Source organism: Colletotrichum spaethianum (assembly GCF_022836535.1).
Source record: "Colletotrichum spaethianum MAFF 239500 DNA, contig11, whole genome shotgun sequence".
In the NCBI taxonomy this organism is placed as follows: Eukaryota; Fungi; Ascomycota; class Sordariomycetes; order Glomerellales; family Glomerellaceae; genus Colletotrichum; species Colletotrichum spaethianum.
Window position 1 is genome coordinate 1356621 of NW_026054781.1, and position 23366 is coordinate 1379986.

Below are 23366 nucleotides of genomic sequence, written 5' to 3' on the forward strand. Positions count from 1 at the left end.
AGCTTCAGAGTTTACACTTGTGTTGCAAAAAGGCTGAACTTCCTAGAGAGTATAGTTTACAAAATAACGGCGGGCAAAAGCTAGAATAAGAAACCCTTTTTCGTCCCTTTTCGAAGACCAACTCCATTGATGCAATGCTCGTCCTCTCTCTCTCTCTCTCTCTCCCTCTATTCCTTTCTATCCTCCTCGGCTCGTCTTGAACGTATTATCAAATCTTGTGAATGTGTGATGGAAAGGAAATATTGTTATTGGTACAAGTCGATCAAGGAAAACGCATGCTGAGCCTCGTAGAGAGAGTGGGTATAGATAAAAAGTCTTTGTCTTTGTCGTGTATGAGCAATAAGTTGAAATGAAATGAAATGAAATAGTAGACCTTGGGTGGGCTCCTTCATACCTCCCCTGCCGCGTGAAACATCATCATTGCACATTCAGAAACAAATCGTCACCCCGCCGTGTCGGGGTCAGCTTCGGCTGCCAGGTCGGCGTGCTGGGAAGGTCCCCCGCTCTCGCGCCGGACTGAGACGGAAACCCCGGGGGCGCGGGGAAGAAGGCGTCGGGCGAGAGGAGCATGTCTGCGCCTCCTCCCGGCCGGTGGGGTCTCCAGTTGGGGCTGTGCCGGATGCCGGCTGTCGGCAGGGTAAGGGCGGCGGCGCGTTCGGAGCCGAGGCGCTTGGAGAGTAGGGAGGATGTTGTCGAGGGAGTGGCGACGGAGGGGGATGTCGCCGGCAGGGACGGGGGGCGGGGCGGGGGAGCCGCCGCGGTTGTCGATGACGATGATGCTGGCGTTGAGGTGAAGGTCGGTGTTGGGCGCAGGGCTTGCGTTGCGACGTGGTGCGCGGACGGGGAGGCGGACGGGGGCCGTTCGGGGAGCGGTTGCTTTGGAGGCGGGGATTGTTCAGGGAGCGCCATGGGCTGGAGGGATTGCCTCTGTTGCTGGGAGCGGCGGCGCTGGCGCTGCGAGAAGGATTGCTGGCTTGGCTGAGGCCGGGGTTCTTGTTGCTGCTGCTGCTGGGAAGGAAGAGAGGAGTAGTCGGACTGCTGCTGGCTGCGCGGAGGCGGGTTACCCCAGAGCGCCTTGTGGACCGTCGCCGACTGGGGTTGCGGGTGGAAGTCGCTGCTCTCGATCCGCGGACGTCGCGGCTGGAGAGGCGGGGGGTAGAGAGGTCTCATCTGCGGCGGCCTCTGTGTCTGCGCGGGCTTCCAGTGGGGCTCCTGACGCAGACCGTCCGCTCCGGAGGGAGGGGAGGGGGTCACGAGGCGGAGCGAGGGCGAGCCCGTCGCCACCCTGTTCGGGTCGGCGGCGGGGGGACGTGGTTTGGCGACGGGTTTTCGAGGCACGTCGTAGCTGGCCATGTACGGACCGTTGCGGGCCTGCTGCTGCTGCTGCTGCTGCATCATCCCCAAGGTGGGACTGGGCTGGCCTGGAGGGAATCCCCCGTAAGTTCGCGTGGGAGGAGCCAGGAGGCGGAGGTTGTCGTAGCGCGGCTTGGAGCTCGTGCGCCCAGGGATCGCGGGGTAAGATACCGGGGAGCGACCGCTCGGGGATGCGTTCGAGGCCGGCGACTCAACCACGGGGGAGAGGCTGCTCTGCTCGATGTCGGGCTCGGGCTCCGAGATCGCGACCGAGGATGCGATTGTCGTGGCCGAGGCGTGGGAGTCGTGGCTGTCGGAGCGTTTCGGAGCGTTGGCGGTGCTGGCCGCGGCTGCGGTTGCGGGAGCGGTGCCAGTCGCCCCGGGCCTCGACTTCGAAGAGCTACGGCGGCCGAGGGAGTTGCTTCGGCGGCGTGGCGGCTCAGGGTGGGAGAAGGACATGCTTGGCACCGGGTGCGGTACGCCACTGGTCTGGGGAGCACCACCAGTCTGGATGCCCGTGTTGGGCCGCGTGGTGCCTTGAGAATACACGCTCGACGAACGCGACTGGTGAGCCGCTGGCGGAGCCGCGAGAGCACCGGAACGGACGATCTCCGCTGCGGGCAGAAGCAGCGGAGGCGGCGGCAAGCGAGCGGCGGAGGGGGCGACGGGGCTCCCAGCTCCGTGGCCCATGCCCGCTGTGGTGGCCGTGGCTGCGAGCATGGCGGACTCGGCGTATGAGGGCTTCGCTTTGGCCCCTCCCCCTCACTCGCGCCGGAGGCGTCGAGCTCGGCGATCTGTGCCATGTGGGTAGCGCTCTTGGGGTCTCCTAACACCCAGTTGCCGTTCTTGTCGGCAACGTAGAACGTCGCCGACTTGGGGTTGTTGCCAACCGTGGCCGAGGGCGGCCTCCAGATGTTGTTGTTTGAGCGAGCAGAGCGGGCCGAGGTGATGGCGCCGTCTTCTTCGAACTCGGTCATTGTGCTCTCTCGGGCATTGTAATGGCTCTTGGGTGGCGCCGTGAGCTTAGCGGTCTTAAAGATCTGGGAGTTTGTCGGCTGGGACCCTCTCTGCTCCTGCGGTTGAGGGGGCGACGAGGATGACAGGTCGACTTGGGGGATCTTGAGGGAGAGGACCGGCTTCGGGGATGAGAGCGAGGGCTTTGCGGGGAGCAATCGCGAGGCAGGCCGGTTCTGCTGTGAAGGCGGAGGACGGAGCGCTGTCGATGGGCTCTCGGATCGGGATACTGCAAGACCAATCGCGCCAGCCCACCAGCTCGCACGGCCACTCGCCCGGGTGCGTGCCGTGGCCGGCGGCGGGGAAGGGGACTGCGCGTGGTGGACAGGTGGAGAGATGTGGAAGATGTTTGCGGGGCCTTCTTGGGGGTGGAATTCCCACGAGTCCTTCTCGCGCACGGGGAAGAATCCTGTCTTGACGTCTGGGTAGTTCCTTCGCCGTCTACGGCGGGCAAGGCAGATGGCGAGAATGGCGAGGCCGAAGGCAGCCGCAAGGCCCACTGCCAGGCCTGCCACTTGGCCCGTACCCAGGCGCTCAGAGGATCCAGAGTTGGCTTCCTCGGCTCCTGGAGCCGGAGCCGCTGTTGCGGACGGAGTTGTCGTGGATGATGGTGGCAGCAAGGGGGGTGTTGTGCTTACGCTGCTCGTCGTGGAGGTACGAGAGGTGTTTGACCTGGTGAGGGTCGTGAGCGTATCTGGGATGGAAGGGGTGCCCGTTGCCGAAATGAGGGTCGTCGGGATCGAAGTTGTCAAGTTAATCGTCGACGTCGGGGGTATTAGTGGTGTGGTGGTCCTCGGAGGCACAATGATGATGCCTCCCGAGGTAGGAAGGATCAATGTCGCGATGATGGCTGTGTGCGTAGGCTGGATAGCACCCGACTGGTGCGCGCACATGTAATATGCCGCGTCGATGACAGTTTCTGGTAGGAGTCAGCTGCTGCTCTCTCGCAAGAGAGGTACATAGACATACGGGGCGCGTCGCTCTCACGACAGAATCCGATGCTCTTCTCCGCTACGATACACTGCACTGCACCCTCCCCTATAGTAAGGCCGGAAAACCCGACATTGGCGCAAAGACATTGCAAGGAGGGCGCGCTGCCACAGGTGGTGAGGGCATAATTGGCGCTCAGGTGAGAGCGGAAGCATTCGCGGGCGCACAATGGCACAAACCTCGTGATCTCGCTCGACAGGTTGAACGACGTTGCAGTGGTGAAGGAAGCCGAGAGTGTGAGTGAGAGCGTCCAAAGAAGAGGCTTGAGGGCCATGGTACGGGAGGACATCTGGGCACCAAGAATCAGTACCTTTGGACTCGATGGCTTGAGACTTATCGTACCTGGGTGAAGGTCCCATCCTTCATACGGTCTGACGACAGCGAACTAAGTCTTGGAGATGTGAGTACTTTGCAAATCCAATTGGAATCAAGAGTCACTACGTCGAACACAGAGGGCAGTGGTGAAGTCCCCTTAATGAACGGACAGAGAGTTTAGAATACGAACCTGTCAAGAGAGTATACTTATTAGATTATTAAAGAGACGACCCGCATCTCAAGAGTGTGGTGATGTAAGAACACAAGGAATCACTCGATGCCGTATGCTCCGGGAGTTCCAGAAGCTGAGCGGGACAAGATCTAGCCGAAGACAAGAAAAGAAAGAGGCTATTCCAAGCAGCGCAGCCGAGATGCAGAATGTAAAAGAAGAAGCTGAGAAAAAGCTAAAAACGAAAAGAGACACCGTTGGGGCTCAGCGGCGGACATGCAACTCTTCATACATGGATGGAGACATCCCAAGAAAGAAGGAGACGTGACAAGTTAGCAAGCGAAGGGGCGGAAGAGGATAGACACTGGTTACCCCTTCCGTCATACGGGATGTCGCCGCTCACTCAAGCTAGGCAGCCCGACGCGCTTCTTCTCCAGCTGACTTCATTCGAGCACAGCAAACCGTTGTTACTACCAAAGTGGGCGGCAGACAAGCAGTCCAATGCCCTGCCTCACCATGCCGCCAACCTGCAGGGCCAGGTTCGGTTCCTGCAGTCGTGTCCAGCAGCGGCCCGGCGTGCTCGCGAGCCGCTGCTTGAGATCTCCAGGAAATGACGAAGGCCAGACAATCCGGCAGCCTTCCGGCCCCGTTTCGGGCGTCTGCCACCGATGCTGGTTGGTTGGGCGAATCGCTATTTTGGGGCGTTTGCAGTTGCATCTTAGATCCAGAGTTGTGTGGCGGTCCAGGCCAGAGTGCAACCCTGCTTGCATGCCATCATACAAGGTAAATAGAAGTCGAGCATCCAATGAACTTGCACATGTCGGACGAGTATATGCACCTTCAGTGGCTGAGGGTCTCCCACACTGCCCCCTCGGTTTTAGGCGCCCAGTCTGCTCTTAAGCGCGGAGGTTGAACAGCTAAAAAGGGTGGTGTCAAACCGCCCCAAACCCGGCGCCAAAAACGTCGCCGCATCACGTGATGCAGATCAGAGGCATCCTAGGCCAATGAATGGTCAATTCCGGCTAAGGGACATCATTGAGCGTCAGACTTGTCGCCGGCCACTCATTTCCTGACGCCCATGCCATGGTGTGACTGCCTCCTTCGTTTCGAAATCAAGACTTTCAGATTGATGGATGTGATTGAGTCTGCAGTCCTCAGACGAGGGCGACCCATCATGCAACGCGGGCGAGTACCGTCGTGCGTGACTGGGTGTCGCGACTGAGCTTGACACGCTTCTCCAATGATAGCAACCGCCGCAAGGGATGGATGCAGCATCACGACTTTGTAGTCACATATAGACCTCGTCACTCTCTCGGCGTTTTGCTTTTCACAGACTCGGCTTCTATGGCTTTCGTCGAGACGCACATTTGCATCTGAAGCGGTGATACGAAATGCTGCAAGCTAGCCACCCCCAATGCAACCCTGCCTCTCGCCGAATTGCTTCAAAATCGCCAGTACTTGGTCCTTTCGAAGCAGACAGCCTCAGGATGCCCCAGCATATCGTTGTTGATTCTAAGTGCTTGAGGTGCCCTGATTGTGTCAGCTGTATTTCCATACGAAGGCTTCCAGTGTTCAACTGAACACCCGTACGGGTTAAATCAAACCAACGGAATAGCCAAAATTGTTAATGCTCAGGATTTCCCATTTTCTCCTTTTGATGGTATCTTAGTTTTTCGTAGCCTCTGCTCAGAGGCGTCTGTCCTCACTAGAGGACCTCCCAATCCACATCACACCCGAATGTAGTAACTCTGAGGAACGAGCCATATAATCTCATGTATCTGAACCATACCACAGCCATTTCCCTTCCTTCTACAAATCCTCCACCATCGACGACTGAATTGACGACAAACTAGTACTAAGCCTTGACGCTGGCATCGGTGGCGCTCGGGGCGAACGCAGCCTTGGCTCGGTTGGACTTGATGACCTTCTGCACGTCTTCCTCCGTTTGGTCCCAGTCGTTGGCGTCAAGCTGCACGAGGTCAATCTCGTACAGATCCGCGATTTGCTTGAGAGCGTAGAAGCTCTTCTTGTCGTAGACGAAGCTGATGCTGACACCGATGCGACCGAAACGTCCAGTGCGGCCGATACGGTGCAGGTACGTCTCGGGGTCGGGCTCCGAATCTCCACGTCCCTTCATAGGGATATCGTAGTTGATGACCATAGACACGCTAGACACATCGATACCGCGGGCCAGCACGTTGGTGGTGAGGAGAACCTTGGACTGGCCGGTCCTGAATTCCTCCAGCAAGCGATCACGTTCGGGGCCGTCCTTGGCACCGTGTAGGGCGGACACACGATGGCCATCGGCCTCCATTCGTCGCTTGATTTCGTCGGCACTCTCGCGAGTCTGAGTTGAATCGTTAGCTGGGGTCATAATATTCCCGGTTGCCTGAGGGCTTGTTCCATCATACCTTGACGAAGATGACGGAGGAGCCAATGGTCATAAGACCGTAGAGCTTGACAAGAACCTCGTACTTGTCTTGCTCAGTGGGGCAGTCAATGTACATCTGGGAGATACCCTTAACGGTGAGCTCGGTGTGCTTCAGACGGATTTGATCAGCCTTGGGCGCAAACTTCTCGGCAAAGCCCATAACCTTGTCCGGGAAGGTGGCGGAGAACAGAAGGATCTGAATGTCGCGGGGGAGCATGCTGGTAGGTATTAGCATAATCAGTCATGGCGAGATTTAAAAAGGGAGTCCTACTTCTTGACCCGAAGGCACTGGTCACCAAGGCCCTGCTGGTCAAGCATGTTGTCGGCCTCGTCAATAACAAGGAGCCGAAGCTTCGACACGTCCAGCTGGCGTCTGCGGACGATGTCCATGACAGTACCGGGAGTGCCAACGATAACGTTGGCTCTGACAGGGGCGTTGCGCTCGAGCGCGCCGGGAAGAGCTGCGGCCACTCTAAGACCCTCGCAGAAGCTACCAATCTTGCCAACGACTCCTTCAATCTGACGCGCAAGCTCACGACTGGGCGCGAGGATGAGAGCTTGGGGCTGCTCGAGCTGGGTATAGTCGACACGGGACAGAGTAGTGACGACAAAGGCGGCGGTCTTGCCAGTTCCAGATTGCGACTGGGCGATCATGTTACGAGGAGGGTCGGCAAGCATCAGGGGAAGGGCCTTCTCCTGGATTTTAGAAGGCTTCTGGTAGTTGAGACTGAGGAGACCGCGAAGGATGGGCTCGGGCCTGCGAGATGGAGAAATTAGACATGTTCTCCATTGATTGGACTAGACCACTCACAGATTCATGTCGCTGAAGGTCGCAGCAGAGTAGAGAGTGCTGGTCTGGTCGGACTGAAGGTCGCCCAACTTGACGTCGACATCGTAAGTATTCTCAATGAGGCCAGATCCGCCGAGAGCTTCGACATTGCCGTCGACCTGGGAAACCTGCGCATCCTGAGCCGCGCCCTCGGCGGGGGGCTCCGTGATGCGACTGGCGAGGTCGGCCATGTTTGCTGGTAGTGCGCGCGCGGTCGTAGGAGTAATCTGTGGGAGGAATATTAGAAGTCGCGCCGGGAGTGATTTGCGAAGATGGGACGTCTTACTTGGCGGGTCGGTCGCGGGTAGGAAGTAGCGGTATACGCACGTCACCTGCACGGCTGCAGCAACAGGTTAGCTGATGACAAGAGCAAGGATTGCAAGCGGAAACAGTGTCTTGGAGATAGGGGGGGTAGGGTGGGCAAGATACACTTACCAGCAATCGAACTTCTCCTTGTCTGCCCGTGGTTGCAAAAAGGCCAAATGGGTGACTGGGAGAAAAAGACGTATTTTTTTGGTGGTGGCAGTTTAGGAGCTCTTACAGGACGAAATTCTGGGAAGCTACGTCGTCTGTCACTCGTGCCTGTGACGACCGAAAAGCGCTCCAAAGCGATGGCGGGGCTACGCGGGGCACTTTGTGGCCTGACAATCCAGGCCCAGCCCAGGAACACCGCGCGACCTGAACGTGTTACTAGCCCAGAGGTCGACTCCCGATGATTTTCCGGTCAGGTACGACGAGAAGTCACTCTCCTCTTGATCCGCGTGACATGTTTCATCCGTCAGGTTGCAATGCCAAACCAACCATTGCTCCCAAGATTCTTATGTCAATGGTTCCTCCTTGTTAGCGTGTTGTTCGTTTCATCACGACCCGACGTCATTCATGCAATTGATAGCACAATGCTGAGTTCCGAATAGCATCGCAACGGGCCTTATTAAGGCTCGGCGCACACGGCATAGACAGCATAACTGCATGCCCCTCAATACACTTCGACGCTGCTTGTGCTGCTTGGAATGCCCGGATGCGAACCCCTTGCTCTCAGGCTTCATTTGGCACCAATGAGTGGGGTTCTAGCGGCTGGCGACCGGTCCGGCACCCCCACCGGTCCACCACAGGCCTCTTCAGCGCGCACCTAGTGGACCGAGCAGCCGGAGAAGCCACACCAGTGAAGCAGGCCTAGGAGGGAGAAGGTTCCAGTTGGCCAAGGGGAGGAGCTGACGACGTCCCCGTCCGATGTCGATGTGCCCGCTGCGGCCCCATGTTCCCAACCAAAGGTACCTGGCAACCCAAACAAGGCAGGTGAGGTACATTACGTTTATGTTGTGGGCGCAGCGTGCACCAGGGGGCGCAAAGCAGCATCGACCTCTCTTCTCTCGGCGCTCTTTGTCGCCAACGAGCATTACCGTCTTTTGGGACTTCTACCCGACAAGGCGAGGCATACATACACGTTAGCTTAGCTCCTTTACTCACTGTACATATCGTTCGGGCGGCCTGCGCCTCCTGCTAGCATTCATCGACTGTTTCCGCCCAGTTTTCTCCCAGTTTTAACCGTTTTGGCGGGGTTAGCCTTATACGATTGCTCCCCCACTGCGCTGACCTCTTGCTCGGGCCGCAGCCCACCGTTGGTGGTTTGTCCTCCTCCCGTTCTCGCTTCTTCGGAGGATTCCTTCACGAACCCCTCGCCCTCCCACAAGCAACACACTTGCGCTGGTTACCTTGCACGATCTCGAACCTGCTCTGCTGGATTCCCGAGTGTTGCTGCCTGTTTCAGCGGCATAATCCTGGACAATGGCGGATGTAGACGTTGCGCCGACTTTCGGCACTGAGCTCAAGGTCAGTATCCTGCCTGCTGCTCCCCGCCCCAGCTTGGCTTGGCCGCTCAAGAACGCTGACATGTCCTCTACTTAGGATGGCTTCAAGCCCGCCAACACCTGGGTGGCCCACGGAATATCATGGCTCGACGAAATCCAACAGTTTTACCGCGAGAGAAGCGCCATCGAAAAGGAATATGCCGCGAAGCTCAACGCCTTGGCCAAGAAATACTTTGAAAAGAAGAACAAGAAGTCGGCGCCTCTCAGTGTTGGCGACACGCCTGCCATGACCCCAGGCTCCCTCGAGAGCGCTTCTCTGACGACCTGGTCCACCCAGCTCACCACACTCGAAGCGCGAGCCGACGAACACGATAGATACGGAAACAACCTCCTTACCCAAGTGGCTGAGCCCCTCAAGTTCCTGGGTACCCGCTTCGAAGAGTTACGCAAACGTCATGCCGACTACGCCGGCAAGCTCGAGCACGAGAGAGACTCCCAGTACGCCGACTTGCGGAAGACGAAAGCCAAATACGATGCTGCTTGTCAAGAGGTGGAAAGCAAACGCAAAAAGTCTGAATCGGCCTTTGACAAGGCCAAAGCGCAGAGCGCGTATCAGCAGCAGATACTCGACATGAACAACGTCAAGAACACGTACTTGATTGCCATCAATGTCACGAACAAGCAGAAGGAGCGTTACTACCATGAGTACGTTCCCGAGGTTATGGACAGCCTGCAGGACTTGTCCGAGTTCCGCACCATGAAACTGAACGGCCTGTGGACTATCGCATCGCAGCTGGAATCCGCCATGCTGGAGAGCAGTAAGGGGCTGATGGAAAAGCTCGGAACAGAGATCTCCAGAAACCAGCCTCACCTTGACTCTATGATGTACATACGTCACAACCTCGGCGCATTCCAAGAACCCGCCGACAAGACCTTCGAACCTAGCCCCGTGTGGCACGATGACGATCAGATGGTCGTAGATGAATCGGCCAAGATCTACCTCCGGAACGTTCTCAGTAAATCGAAAGCGCAACTAGGGGATCTGCGTAGGGAAGTCGACAAGAAGAGGCGAGAGGTCGAAAGCATCAAGCGAGTAAAGCAACGAATCAGGGAGGGTACCGAGAAGAAGGACGAGGTTATGGTTGTCACGCAAATATTCGCATTACAGGAAGATCTTCATGCTGTCGATAGGCGGAGAGTAACCGCCGAGGTCGAGACTTCTACCATTACCTCGGCCGTTGGCGACGTAACACTGGGCGCGAAGAACCACAACTTCAAGGCGCAAACCTTCAAGATCCCAACTAACTGCGACCTGTGCGGAGAGAGGATATGGGGCCTGTCGGCAAAGGGCTTCGACTGCAGAGACTGCGGCTACACATGTCACAACAAGTGCGAGATGAAGGTTCCTGCCGACTGTCCGGGCGAACAGACCAAGGAGGAACGGAAGAAACTCAAGGCTGAACGGCAGGAAGCTGCCACCTCGCTGCTCAAACCGACGGCATCATCCCCTACCAACGCGTCGGATTCGCCGACTCTGACTAGGTCGAACACGATGAACTCTTTGAGCTCAGGTTACGCACACAGCGCACGCCGGTCAATAACAGGGGGCCCGGCGTCGCCCATAGAGGAGGCCCCCCCAGAACCGTCGACACCTCGTCCGCCAGCTCCTGCATCGACTGTGAGCTCTATCGCGGCCCGTAAGAGGGTTATGGCGCCGCCTCCGGCCGCTTACATCAGCGAGCTTCCTGGCAGCGCACCGAACGGATCGGGCTCATCGGATCAACAGAAGGGCAAGATGCTCTACACGTTTGAAGCTAGTGGTGATGGAGAAGTGTCTGTGCCTGAGGGTCGTGAAGTCACGATGCTTGAGCCTGATGGTAAGTTTGATCCACACTGGTCCTGATCAAGATATGATGCTGACAATCCTTGACAGATGGTTCCGGCTGGGTCAAGGTGCGCGCTGGTTACAAGGAAGGCATTGTGCCCGCAAGTTACATCGATTGGACAGTGGCCCCCGCGTCGCCAATGGTTGCGCAGAACACAGGGGCGTCCGCACGACCTGAGTCGACCTATTCCAACTCGGGCTCCTCGATAGGAACAGCAGGAGCCGCGAAGAAGAAGGGACCAGCAGTAGCCCCGAAACGCGGAGCCAAGAAGCTTAAATACGTGGAAGCACTGTACGAGTATACGGCGCAGAGCGACGCAGAGCACAGCATGGCAGAGGGCGAGAGGTTTGTGCTCATCAAAGAAGACCCCGGCGATGGTTGGGCCGAGGTCGAAAAGGGCGGCGTGACAAAGAGCGTGCCCGCGAGCTACGTACAGGCAGTCTAGGAGCCCTGTGCACGGAAAGAGAGAAAGCACATAGGACCGGGGTCATTTCCAAAGACGGCCGTGAAGGACGATAGCACGGCGATTGTGCTGCAAGGCATCTCGCAAGTGTCGATGCCAATGTCAGGGATGCCTCGGGAGGGGTTTGACGAGCGAAGAGGCACCTACATGCCGTCTGTGACAGCGAATCCTGTGACACCGACCGAAGTTGAGCAAGTGACGAGCGTCCGGCTGGTAAGGCGGAACCAGAGCCAGAGGGAACAGCGGAAGCCGAGGCTCAATGAAGTGGCGGTTTGGCGAGAGTCGAGAGGCCGAGGAGACAGCATTGGTTGAGATGCATTCATACCGTTTACATATCAAGGTAGCTGGCGACAAGGTGGACTGGTTGAGCTGAAGCACTAGGGGCTGTGTCCTTTTTTGGAGATATTAAGTAGCCCAAAATAGCAGAGCATTTTTAGTCGGCATCGCCGTTGATGTTTTGTTTTCGGCCCCGTGCCAGGTGTGTGAGTTTAACTGCGACAGACTATAGATGCGACGAAGGCATGCGAAAGTTTTGTGGGAGGCGTTCGTCCTGTTTGAGTCGAGCGTACGTCAAGAATGTAAAAAAAAAAAAACCATCCCCAAACTTTCGTGGCATTAGCAAGTCCCTGCAAGCTGCAAGGCGTGCCACATCGGTCCCCCCTACCAGTGCGACTCATTGGGGGATCGTGGCCTTTCCGTTTGAGGCCATTGGGAGTGGGAGGATCGGGGAGATCCAGCCGGCCATCCCGCTGCCAGTACGCGGACACCGCACCCGCCCTCAGGTACCTGCGAGAGCCCACGGGCCTTTTGCGGGGGAGGGCATTTCCCAAATGAACGCCTCGCAGGAACCAACGGTCCTGTTCTGGTCGAGAACTGGCCTGGGAGACGCAGCATCGAGATGCCTCCGGTACAGCGCACACTACGGTTGTCCAAGTAGCATCGTGTGTTGACTACCAAAGCCTTGTTGTGTCAAAGGTCAATTTCCCTGAGAAATTCCGATGTTCTTGCCCGTTCCCAGGTGCCGGTGCCAACTTGGCGGATGGGGGGCGAAAAGGTTGGCAGAGGCAGTGGGAAAAAGCAACTGCCAAGGCCTGGGCGAGATGGCGAGCTGCGGGAGCAGAGGGCTTCTAAGACGGGCCAAGCACTGGCCAAGCACCAATCAGACGACCGGCGAGGACAGACAGCCACCCCTGACGAACCCGCTGAAGGATGTCACAGAAAGAGATGGGTGTTGCGCGTGCAGAGATGGAGGGGTCGAAGGGGGAGCAATTTGGGACAAGGCCGGTACCTAGTGCAAAGAAACCTCTCCCAAGGGAATTGGCAAAATGTGCAGCTGTGTTGTAGGGCAAAGCGTCCCGACGAGGCCAAGACGTATGCACCGTGGGCCGTCCAAGCAACTGGGCCAACATCGTTCTGGTCTTGGCCGGCGTGGGCCAGACGGACCGGGGAGGGTGTTTTTGTGTCTAATTGTATCCGGGCCATTAATCATCGGCCGTGGCCGTTGTTCTTTTCCTGGCGTCACGAGCAGGCAATGTCCCGGGCGAGGGTTGCAATACACGCAGATTGCACGTCGAGGTAGGGCTTGAAACTGGACATGTCGAGTTGGGCGGGATTGACGTAGTGGAATCGACGACGAGCTCGGGAAGAACGACCATTGATCGGGCATCTCATCGTGTGCATTGAACGCCCAGCGGCGGCACGACGAGCGAATGTTCGGACGGGGCAGATGGAGAGATTGGTGAACCTATGAATATCTTATCACGGAGACCCAGAGAGTAAGAGACCAGGCCAGACCGGTGTGGAGGTTGGGTCCCGGTGGCAGTGTTGACGTGGACTTGCGCGGCCCGGCATTCTAGAGATCGCTGGCGAAACGAGGTGAATCTTGATATGGCCATTCCTTAGCTGCATGTGCTTTTCTTGGGACCATTCTCGTGAAGGGCGGACGAGGGTCTTGGCCAATTGCAGTGCCAGACGGAGGTTTCTCACGGGGGCCGATGTGGAGGGGAGCATTGCAGGCGGGCTAACCTACGAACCGGTTCCAAAGGTGGTGGTGACGGAAGGGACGTGGAATCGGAAGGGCAGGCAAGGGCCTCCCTCCATTGATCGCTGTGGCAGTGCATGGAATGTCGTCTTTTGACTGGGGCAAAACACTGGAACGGCTGGGTCCTAATGTCTCTTCCGGCATGCGAGAAAAGGGGTGGAGAGCAGAGGCAAGCAAGGAGTGTGGGTGAGACGGGCGGACGGCACGACGTAACACACGCACAACACAAGCCTCCCAGCTGCTGTCGGTCCTGCGCAGCTGTCCTTCAGGTACTAATGCTACCTTGAAGGTTGACTGTTTGTTGTCCTTGCTGGATGGCGATGGTGCCGGGTGCCGGCTTGCCTTTTGCCCTTTGCCCTTCGCCGCGAGGTTTGTCTCTGGTAAGCTTGATATTTTCCCGCCCGAGGCGAAATGCAAAGGTGTTTTGATGGTGTGTGGAGTGTTCGTGTTCTTTTGGGGGGCATGGAGGCGTATCAGCGGCCATGTCGAGTGGGAGGCACGGGTGACGAACATGAGGTTGATACGAGCACAACCGGGGGGGGGGGGGGGGACAACGGCGAGGTGAGACCGGGAGGCGACTCGGCTGCGTGTGCAATTGGTGGTTGCACAACAACGCCAGCTACGGCAAAATTCGATCGTCGTTTTTGCTGCGTTTCAGCGGGTTCGACGAGCGATCAGAGCATTGGCATTTTGAATAATGGGATTGTCCCAAGGAGAAGGGGATAAAGGGCCCAACAACAAACGGCAAGGCGGCGACGGCAAAGAATCGAACGACGTGGTCGTGGATGGACGAATGTCTGTGCCCAGACGCGCCGGTGCAACGCGCCCGTATGCAAGCAAGACTGACGGACGCTGGACGACGCAACCGGATTGCATCACCAATAAAGAGCCTTCCCGCGTCTGCTATACGGGGGGGGAGATGTTTACATGTGTGCATCCATCATACACCAAGGAAAAAGGCACAGTTGAAGAACGGGGTGGCCGTAAGGCGGCGGCCTGATTGAGCCGTTGGCCTGCAGCCAATTGGGTTGGCCAATTTTGTGCCGAGAACCCGATTTAGGTCCATCCCACCTTCCCGTTGTTCCTAGACACACCCTTCACAATGTTGTCCTTGACGCCTCCCCATCCCCCTGAATTCGCAAATGTCTTCCCAGGACAATTGTCCAAGCCACTGCTGCTGCTGCTGCCAGCCTGCCAGCGGCCAGTCATGGTTCGGTTGTCAGACAGACAGGAGTGACTAGAACCCATTAAGCGAATGAACGGCTGTTCCTATCTCCCCGTCTCTGGTCCACCGTCCGCGCCTCATGTCGGTCCCTCCTTGGCAAGGAAAGGGAAACTGGACCGGGGCCAGAGACGTCGTGCAGTGCGGTGGTGGGCAAGGGCCGGTGGAGAAAGCACCAAGGTGAGTGAATGTCCACCTTGGAGAGCGAGGAAAGTCTGGGAGTCTGGGGGGGTGTGTGTGTGGACGCGCAAGGAGGGGAGGTGGAAAGGGTGGAATTCGTTCGTTCATTCGTTTCGTAGTACCACCACCGTCGTCGACCACGCCGTTTTTTAACCATCCAAGTCCCTCGTTCCCGCCCAACCTCGAATTCTCTTCTTTCTCGTCATTCCATCCCACCCCAACCCATCTCTCGTTGCCGCCTTTTGGGTCCCGAGTGTGCCATTTTCCCCTTCGATAAAACCACACAGTCAACTCCCTCGCTTTGGTTGACATTTTTCTCCAGCTGCCTTTCAGTAACCGACCAACCCTTTTAATCACCAACCTTTTTGGACCTCGAATCCCATCACCGTTTCGTTGCTCTCAACTGTCCCTCACTCTTTCGGGACATCCTACTCGCTTGGCACTACTCGACCATCACATCACACATTGGTTTTCTAGGAAATCCCTTGCAACTCTTACATACAAGATGAAGTCTGTCGCTGCCATCTCGGCTCTCGCGGCCCTGACCGTTGTCTCGGCCAAGCCTACTGCCACTGAGCGCGAGGCCCCCATCAAGGCCCGCTCCCTCCCCGTCGTCTCTGCCTCCGGCAATGGTATGCTTCACCGGCCGAACAGGCGTCTCGTCAGATCCAATTGACTAACATGTGACTCGGTAGCTTTCTACGCCGATGGCACTCGCTTCTACATCCGCGGTATCGACTACCAGCCCGGTGGTTCGTCTGACAACATCGACCCCCTTGCCGACACCAGCATTTGCGGCCGTGACATTCCCAAGTTCAAGGATCTCGGCGTGAACACCATCCGTGTCTACAGCGTCGACAACTCCAAGGACCACAAGGACTGCATGCAGCAGCTTGCCGACGCTGGCATCTACCTTGTTGCCGACGTCAACAACCCCAAGTACTCCATCAACCGAGCCGACCCTCACCCCTCGTACAACGCCGTCTACCTCCAGAGCGTTTTCGCCACGGTCGAGGAGTTCGCTCAGTACGACAACACTCTTGCCTTCTTCTCCGGAAACGAGGTCATCGACGCCGACGCCAACACCACCCAGACCGCTCCCTACGTGAAGGCCGTCACTCGTGACATGAAGAACTACATGGCCTCTCGCGGCCTCCGCCATGTCCCCGTCGGCTACTCCGCCGCCGACGTTGCCTCCAACCGCATGCAGAGCGCTGATTACTTCAACTGCGGCAGCGACGATGCTCGCAGCGATTTCTTCGCTTTCAACGACTACTCGTGGTGCAGCTCCAGCTTCACCGAGTCTGGCTGGGACATCAAGGTTAAGAACTTCACTGACTACGGTATCCCCATTTTGTAAGCATCACCCCTTTCTCATTTGCGACAAAGCTAACCTCCTTTTCAAGCCTGTCCGAGTATGGATGCAACACCAACGTTCGCACCTTTGGTGAAGTCGGGGCCCTGATGAACAGCGAGATGACCGGTGTCTACTCCGGAGGTCTCATGTACGAGTACTCGATGGAGGCCAACAACTACGGTATCGTCAACATCTCTGGCAGCACCGTCACGGAGCTTACGGAGTACGCCAACTTCAAGAGCGCCCTGTCCAAGTACCCCACCCCCACTGGCGACGGTGGAGCTGCCAAGACCTCTCACGCCGCCGACTGCCCTACTTCCGACGCTGCCTGGCAGGTCGACCCCAGCGAAATCCCCACCATCCCTAAGGATGCCGAGAAGGTATGTTGATGTTGCAGGATTCTACGACTAAGAGCAATCGGCTAACAATTCAACAGTACATGACTGCGGGTGCTGGCGACGGCCCTGGTCTGAACGGTTCTGGTTCCCAGACTGCCGGTGACAGCGCTTCCGATGGCGAGACCACTGGCGGCACTGCTTCCCCTACCGCCACCGGTGGCTCCAGCGCTTCTGGTTCCTCCAACGCTGCCGCTGGCATGACCTTCGGTGGCCCCATTGAAAAGGCTCCTCTGGTCGTTGCTGGCCTCACTGCCATGTTCACGATGTTCGGTGCCTTCCTGTTGTAAGAACAGAAGCCATACTGATGGCCCAGCTACGGTGCTGGATGTACAAATGATTTTCAGAGGGCACTTGCTCTTCATTCGCATGAAGCACTAGATTTGATGTGCGGGTTGGCCGCTATTCCGTTAGTTTATCAAAGACACCCGGGGTTCGGGCGTCTCCGGCTTCTGGGACAGTGAATAACACAGCATGGGCACGGTCTGTTCGGAGTTGATTCCCGCTGATGGCAATGCTGCTTTGAGAAAAGCCGCAAAGGACAAAACATATCCTTTTCCATGCAGGCGCAAGATATTTGTACGTATTGTTGCACGATGCAACAAGGATTGTAATTCTTTTGTTTGATCATGACGTTTACTTTTTGGCCTCGCCTGTTCGCCTAATTGTGAAGCGTGACATGGGGCAATGATGTGTTTCCCAATCAAACAATATCCATTCATGAGTTACCCCTCGCATGTTGATTGGCGTTGAGACTGACTCTCAAGCCCAGATTTTGTTGAAAGGGAAGGATGTCAGATGATCCACGAACCTGGCCTTCCATGCTAGCGGCATGAGCTTAGGCTTGTTCATTGGGCGTTCCCCGAAAATAAAGAGGCAGCGCCGTTCTTGGTCGCTGGTGCGGCAGTCGTGGACATGTCCCGCCGCGGAGCCGGGTCGCCGGGATTTAGGTCGGCAGCACGGCGAAAAGCCGGGGGCCGCTTGGAAGGATTCCGAAGACCCACGTTCCGGTCACGGTCATCCCGAGCGCACCCAATGAAAGAATGTACGTGAACGTAAGCCACAACTGTAAGCAAAACATTGGACCAAAAATGTCGTCGTATTGATCTGCATCTGATGAGGTTGAACGGAGTTTGTATTGTTTGGATAACCTTGTGTATCCCTGGTTCGGGGTTTAGGACCTCGGGTAGGTCAGAGGTCGTAGAAATAAGCTGTCACTGCCAAGAGGATCGTACAGCGGCACGGATCTTTGCCTGCTTGCATGTTTTCTGATGGCGGGCTGTGTCTGGCCCGTCGGCCCCGTTGGTCCCGTTGGAGAATGACAAGCAAACAATCGCGCCTCTTCATCTCGGCTATCTCGAGAATACATCTGCTCTCTCTCTTTCAGGGGCGTTGACCAACAACCTTGGCCTTGGCGTGTTCCCTGTTATTGCGGTATCCAGGATCAGAATCCTCCCAGCTTAACCACAACGCCAACACGCCTAGCAAACACCACACCCGGATCGCGAAAGCATGACCGCGCCGCTGTGTCCGCCGCCCAGGGCGCTCCTTGTTCGGCACAGGTTGCTGGCGCTGACGGCGTCGGCGTACGTGAGCCCATCTGCCTCGTCGGTATGAACTTTGGCGAGGCGTGGCGGGACCGGCTAGGGGCGTGCAGCAAAGAGACTTGTTTTGGGAATTTGGATTACTTCTATGAGCAGGGCGGGAACTTCATCGATACGTGAGTTTTCCTGCCCACCCCCTCTCCTACCTTGTATGAGTATGTCGGGAGACCGCCGTGAGCCGAGCTCGTGAACGCAGCGCGAACCAGTACCAGGATGAAGAGTCGGAGCAGTGGATCTGGCAAGGGGCCCTTCTCCCGCGGCGTCCGCGACGACACGGTGCTGGCGACCAAATTCCCATCCGGGTACAAAGTCAACTTGGCGCCTTCGAGGATCTAGAGAAACTTTGGCGGCAACGGCGCAAAGAGCCTACACCTCTCAGTCGAGGCGTCGGCCCTGCGCAAGCTCCAGAAGAACTACATCGGCCCTGCTGTACGCCCAATAGTGGGAACTGGCGACGACGGCCGGGGAGCTGATGCAGAGCCTCAACGTGCTCGTGCAGGAGCGCAAGGTGCTGTACCTGGGAGTGTCGGACGTGTCGGCGTGGTGAGTGGTCAAGTGCACCGAGTACGCGAGGCGCTGCGGGATGAGGGCGTTCTGCGTGTACCAGGACATTGAGAATATCGAGATGGGGTACGACTTTGACGTCGGGTTCCCGTACAACTTTCTTGGCGGTGGCAAACCCCCAGGGGCCCCTAAAATGTGGTTTTCACGCACAGGTTTGACAACTTTGATTGTGTCCCGCGCGTGAGTCCTGTGAAGCCTCATAGGGGGCCCTCGAGCACGCATGACCCAAAGTGTGTGCGAACGGGTTGAGAAGGCGGGGCCGGAGGTTACTACACGGACATTTTATCGGTCAATCACCACAAAGCACCGTAACATGTAACTGAACAAGTCCTTGGTCACTGTCGGCCCCACGAATCAGCCAAGGGTCATTCGTTGTGCATAGTGCTGTAGACCGCATATCAAGAGGTTTCTCACGGCCAATAGCCACTACTGCAGCTGTCTCGGCGAGGAGTTAACCTGATACAATCGAAGAACGAAACCTGAAACTTAAGAGGAGCAAAGGACTCTCCACGGCAAGATTCACAGAGATGTAGAGCGACCAGGTGGAAAGACGCAGTCGGGGGATGTGATCGGGACGGGCCGGAAAAAGCGGGCCCGAGTGCTGCCGTAGATTCCGGCCGCGGATGTACAGTGCGGTGGTGTAAAGTATCATGGTATAAGGGCGCTCGAGCACGCGGCCATTCCCCTTCCATCTCTTATGCAAGATTATACGATAATTTACCGCCAATAAGCATTTCTGCATCGTCATCTTCGTATCTTTGTCGACGAGACTGGAGCATAGATAGTTGGCGTCCTGCTCCACCACGACCCTGCCTCCACGACTCCCGGACAGCAGAGAGGCAGTTCCAAGAAATCACCTAATCTAGAGCTATCCACCCAATACTCATGGTTTAGCATGTGTGGCTGTGGATCAATCAATCATCAATACCTATGATGCTCGGAAGCCGGTAGTTTCAAGTAATCCGGTGGTTGCGACGAACCAATATTGACGTATAAGATGATTGGTGGACCAACTTTGGCAGGTTTAGGGGTCACGAACTCTAGACCAATACACACCAAGAGACCCCGCCCGACAACACACCTTGACTGCAGGATCACCATGTCCCTTTGGGGCATCTCTTGCCAAGAATCACCTCGCTTGGCAGATGGATCAGGCCATCGTCGTGGACGCCTCCGAAGATTGTGTGTCCTTGTACGGAAAGCTGGCTGATTCTTTGGTCTCGTTGCAGCGTTTTCCAGGGGCCAGAGCTGGGCGCGACACGCGAATGACCTCGCATGCCGAACATCCGGCCCCGCCCGGCGCAGCCAACGATCCTTGGCATGGCGTCGTCAGGACGGCGTGTGAATCTCCGGAGGCGGTGCTGTCGCTTTTCCGGTATTCTGCGCCACCGATTTTACCCCAAACTCTCTTTCCTCGAACCCCGCCCAGTATGTTGCATGTACAGGCATCCGCGGGTCAGCTCGGCCACCCTCTTGACCAGAGCAGGGAACAGCCGTTTCCGACTTACCCGTCACGTTTTTTGAAAGGGACTTCTTCGGAATGAGTTCCCCTAGTTCGATTTCACAATGACCATCTCATTTCATCTCACAACAGTCTCGCTTGTCGGTTTACCCCGGGACGCAGTATGCGCCAGAGACAAGCTGCGCGGCGCCTTTGGCCCATCATCGTGGCGTCGACCCTGGGCCTGATCGCCTATGGTGGTTTCTGCGCACAGAACAGGTTTCGGACTCAGCTGGCTGAGCTACCATCCAAATACGTTTCAGCCCAGCCGTCGAAGACTGGTCCTTCGACAGTCACAAAGGGCAACTTCAACAACCTTCATCTGACTGAGGAGCAGTGTCAAGTCACATTTCCTGGTCTGACGAAAGAGATAGATGTGGCTGTGTTAGAGGGCGAATTCCAGCTTGGCCTCGGCGATATCTCTGCGTCGCTACTGGGACAGATCACGGACAACAGGATACTGATCCTGCAAGCTCCAAGACCGGTGGACATGTCAGACCAGTGGCTAGAGGTATGTGGAATACCGAGCGTTTGACCCAACGAGAGTATAGCGCAACAACATATGGAAGCAATGGCTTACATGTATTAAGCGGCAAAACGCCGCCCTCCACCAGATAAACCGAGCTCTTTCAACCTCGCCGGCCCCTCTTCCCGACACGTTCTTCAATCTCTACATCCAAGATACTCCCGTATCTCGTTCCTGGTCCCATAGCCGACCTGCCATGTCTCCTTCTCCAAGACACATCTTCACCATCCCTCATTTCTCCTTTTGGGCATGGAACCAGCCCTTCATCCGCTCCATCTCCCACGCGGCTGCTGCCATAACCGACCTCGAAGCTGGTCTCCCCTTCGACATGAAAGACCGCCGTGCGGTGTGGCGGGGAACTACTTGGTTCAACAACGGCGCCAGTGAAAACCCCAGGTCACGGCAAGAGCTTTTGAGGATCACCAAGGATGCCCAATGGGCGGACGTGCAGGCGTTGGAGTGGGTAAGCAATGGGGAAAACGCAACTAATGCGCTCAGGATCGAAGACTTTTGCCGGCACAAGTACATCATTCATACAGAAGGGGTGTCGTATTCTGGTCGCCTGCAGTTTCACCAGCTGTGTGAAAGTGTACTCTTGAGTCCACCCATAGAGTGGATGCAACACACGACACACCTCATTAAGCCCGTGTACTCAAGCGTGTTGCTGGGTCAACACCAGAAGACAAACGCCAACGGCGCCGCGACGACGAAGCCTCAAAGCGGTTACCCATCTGCGAGGGCAAGGGAGACATGGCCTGCGACGGTCGGCCCCGGCGAAGCCAATGCCGTTTTTGTCAACCCAGATTGGTCCGACCTCGAAGCGACGATCGGCTGGTTGGAGGACAACGCCGAGGTGGCTCGTGGCATTGCTCGCCGACAGCGGGCCCTCTTCTTCGAGCGTGGGTACTTGAGCCCGGCCGCTGAGGTTTGCTACTGGCGGGCACTTATCAGAGGCTGGAGTCAGGTCGTGCGTACCAACGATGCCATCCAGAAGAACGGTGGATCTGTTAGCTTTGAGGAGTTCGTCACCAAGACAGAAGGAGTCCGGGAGAGGCACTGAGTTTTCCAATCACTTTGAAGATGATAAGACTGCTTCGGGGCTCCGACAAGTCCTGGTCTTGGACTATGTGTAGGGAGGGGTTTGAACCGAATGGTCTCCAAAACCTGAGAGACGGTACAAGGCAATTGGACGGCTGTTCTCTGAACACATGTTGGAAACCTGGGAGTCGGATTCCACCTCCGTTACCACGACTCGTCCGTCCAACGATGGATTACGAGGAGTCCCATGCCAATCGCCCAAAAGGAGAACTGATCGGCTTGAAGGAAGCACGTATAAAGGCAGATGAACGCCGAAATTTGGTCCGCCAAATGAGACAGTTAATAAGTCCATCCAGAAACCAGCATACGGCAGATGCAGGATTCCTCGGCATTTGCTCTCCCATACACACGTAGAGACTCGAGATAGGCATGGGAGTTGGCGTAGCCTACGTTTCTTCAAGATTCGTGTGCTAGCTGCCGGATGATTGCTTGGCGAAACCCGATGCGAGATTGATCAAGAATTCTCCGTGCAGGGAGTCGAACGGTGCGAGCTCATCATGGTCTGGTTCCAGCTTCTGGGACCTCGGCAGTCCACGTTTCGATGCCAACATGAGCATCCCATTATTAACCTGACAACCCACCAACGACTGAATTGCACGGGAGTCCCGTATCGGGATTAATTGATTGGAAACCTCAGTGGAATGGCCTGATGCTGTTGCTTCTTTAAGCTACGTGTGATCGGCCACGGAAATTGGCGAAAGGCCTTGGGACAAACAGCAGGGGCAAAGAATGGTTCGGAAATCGGATGCGTAACTCCCGCCCAGGGATGATCGGTCAAGACGCCCAACTAGGAGCATTTCAAATTGTTAGTTTACGCGGTCTGGTTCGAATGGAAGATCTATAACCAAATACGGAAAAAAACACACCTATTGCGAATTCTGCACAACGACCTCGTTTCGCACAATTGCCAACCTGTCGACCTCGCCTCGCGAAACTTGGGTTGGCCACGCAGACAATGGGCCAGTGATATGATGCATCCCGACAAACACTGTCAGGGATGCCCGAAATAATACCCAGTTTGGGTAGCTGCTGACAGGTTACGACAGGCTGTGTGACCTAGCAAGTTTGTGCCATATCAGCAATCATGCAATGCAGGGCACATGACGAACCAAGCCTTTGGGACGGTCGCTGTTCATGGTAAGATGAACAGACAAGACCGACTAGTTTCGACGGAAGATCGCCGTGTCTCAATGCAAAAGGAATTACAGGGAGATTCGACGGAATGCGTCAGATGGAAGAGAGACATCTGCAATGGTTTGCGCCGTGGACAAGATTGGGTTGACGGGAGTCTTGCACATGTCCTCTCCTTTGACGGTGCTGGGTACAGGGCCCGAGAACCGGGGAACTTTGGTTTCTGCGGCGCAGTGCCAATCCGTAAGCTGCTGGCATCCATTCGAGTTGAGAGAATGGACACCACCATGTGGTTCCAGTTACATGCACATCATGCCTGCTGCAGTGCCTGAGCTGGCTTCCGCCTAGCCCGTCACACCGTCTTTCGACGGCTCCAACACGAATTACGAGGCTACCGCTGGCAACGGTCCTGCGCATGTTGCTGGGGTTGACCACTGATTAGAGAGAGAGCAAAGCGGGCATTGGCAGTCGACTTGAGCAGGGGTCAGC

At 56.6% G+C, this 23366-nt stretch overlaps 7 protein-coding genes across 7 annotated transcripts; 5 read left to right on the forward strand and 2 right to left on the reverse strand.

Moving 5' to 3' along the window:
• Positions 1-417: 417 nt before the first annotated feature.
• On the reverse strand, positions 418-3631 carry ColSpa_05309 (uncharacterized protein; the record flags this gene model as incomplete). Its single annotated transcript, XM_049271521.1, has 3 exons — positions 418-2099; positions 2120-3286; positions 3337-3631. The coding sequence occupies 3 exons, from the start codon at positions 3629-3631 to the stop codon at positions 418-420; spliced, it is 3144 nt and encodes a 1047-aa protein (XP_049127478.1).
• Positions 3632-4230: 599 nt separating this feature from the next.
• Positions 4231-4455, forward strand: ColSpa_05310 (uncharacterized protein; the record flags this gene model as incomplete). Its single annotated transcript, XM_049271522.1, has 1 exon — positions 4231-4455. One exon carries the CDS (start codon positions 4231-4233, stop codon positions 4453-4455), a length of 225 nt encoding a protein of 74 aa, XP_049127479.1.
• A 1241-nt stretch (positions 4456-5696) lies between these two features.
• ColSpa_05311 (ATP-dependent RNA helicase DBP5) lies at positions 5697-7292 on the reverse strand (the record flags this gene model as incomplete). Its single annotated transcript, XM_049271523.1, has 4 exons — positions 5697-6188; positions 6253-6490; positions 6544-7029; positions 7084-7292. The coding sequence occupies 4 exons, from the start codon at positions 7290-7292 to the stop codon at positions 5697-5699; spliced, it is 1425 nt and encodes a 474-aa protein (XP_049127480.1).
• Positions 7293-8886: 1594 nt separating this feature from the next.
• ColSpa_05312 (protein BZZ1) lies at positions 8887-11240 on the forward strand (the record flags this gene model as incomplete). Its single annotated transcript, XM_049271524.1, has 3 exons — positions 8887-8931; positions 9007-10786; positions 10843-11240. The coding sequence occupies 3 exons, from the start codon at positions 8887-8889 to the stop codon at positions 11238-11240; spliced, it is 2223 nt and encodes a 740-aa protein (XP_049127481.1).
• Positions 11241-15206: 3966 nt separating this feature from the next.
• Positions 15207-16743, forward strand: ColSpa_05313 (1,3-beta-glucanosyltransferase gel1; the record flags this gene model as incomplete). The annotated part of the gene is made up of 4 exons (XM_049271525.1): positions 15207-15333; positions 15397-16057; positions 16108-16438; positions 16495-16743. The coding sequence occupies 4 exons, from the start codon at positions 15207-15209 to the stop codon at positions 16741-16743; spliced, it is 1368 nt and encodes a 455-aa protein (XP_049127482.1).
• Positions 16744-18066: 1323 nt separating this feature from the next.
• On the forward strand, positions 18067-18604 carry ColSpa_05314 (norsolorinic acid reductase B; the record flags this gene model as incomplete). Its single annotated transcript, XM_049271526.1, is given in 4 exon segments — positions 18067-18173; positions 18270-18366; positions 18394-18486; positions 18500-18604. 4 exon segments carry the CDS (start codon positions 18067-18069, stop codon positions 18602-18604), a joined length of 402 nt encoding a protein of 133 aa, XP_049127483.1.
• Positions 18605-20246: 1642 nt separating this feature from the next.
• On the forward strand, positions 20247-21708 carry ColSpa_05315 (uncharacterized protein; the record flags this gene model as incomplete). Its single annotated transcript, XM_049271527.1, has 2 exons — positions 20247-20633; positions 20674-21708. 2 exons carry the CDS (start codon positions 20247-20249, stop codon positions 21706-21708), a joined length of 1422 nt encoding a protein of 473 aa, XP_049127484.1.
• Positions 21709-23366: the final 1658 nt, after the last annotated feature.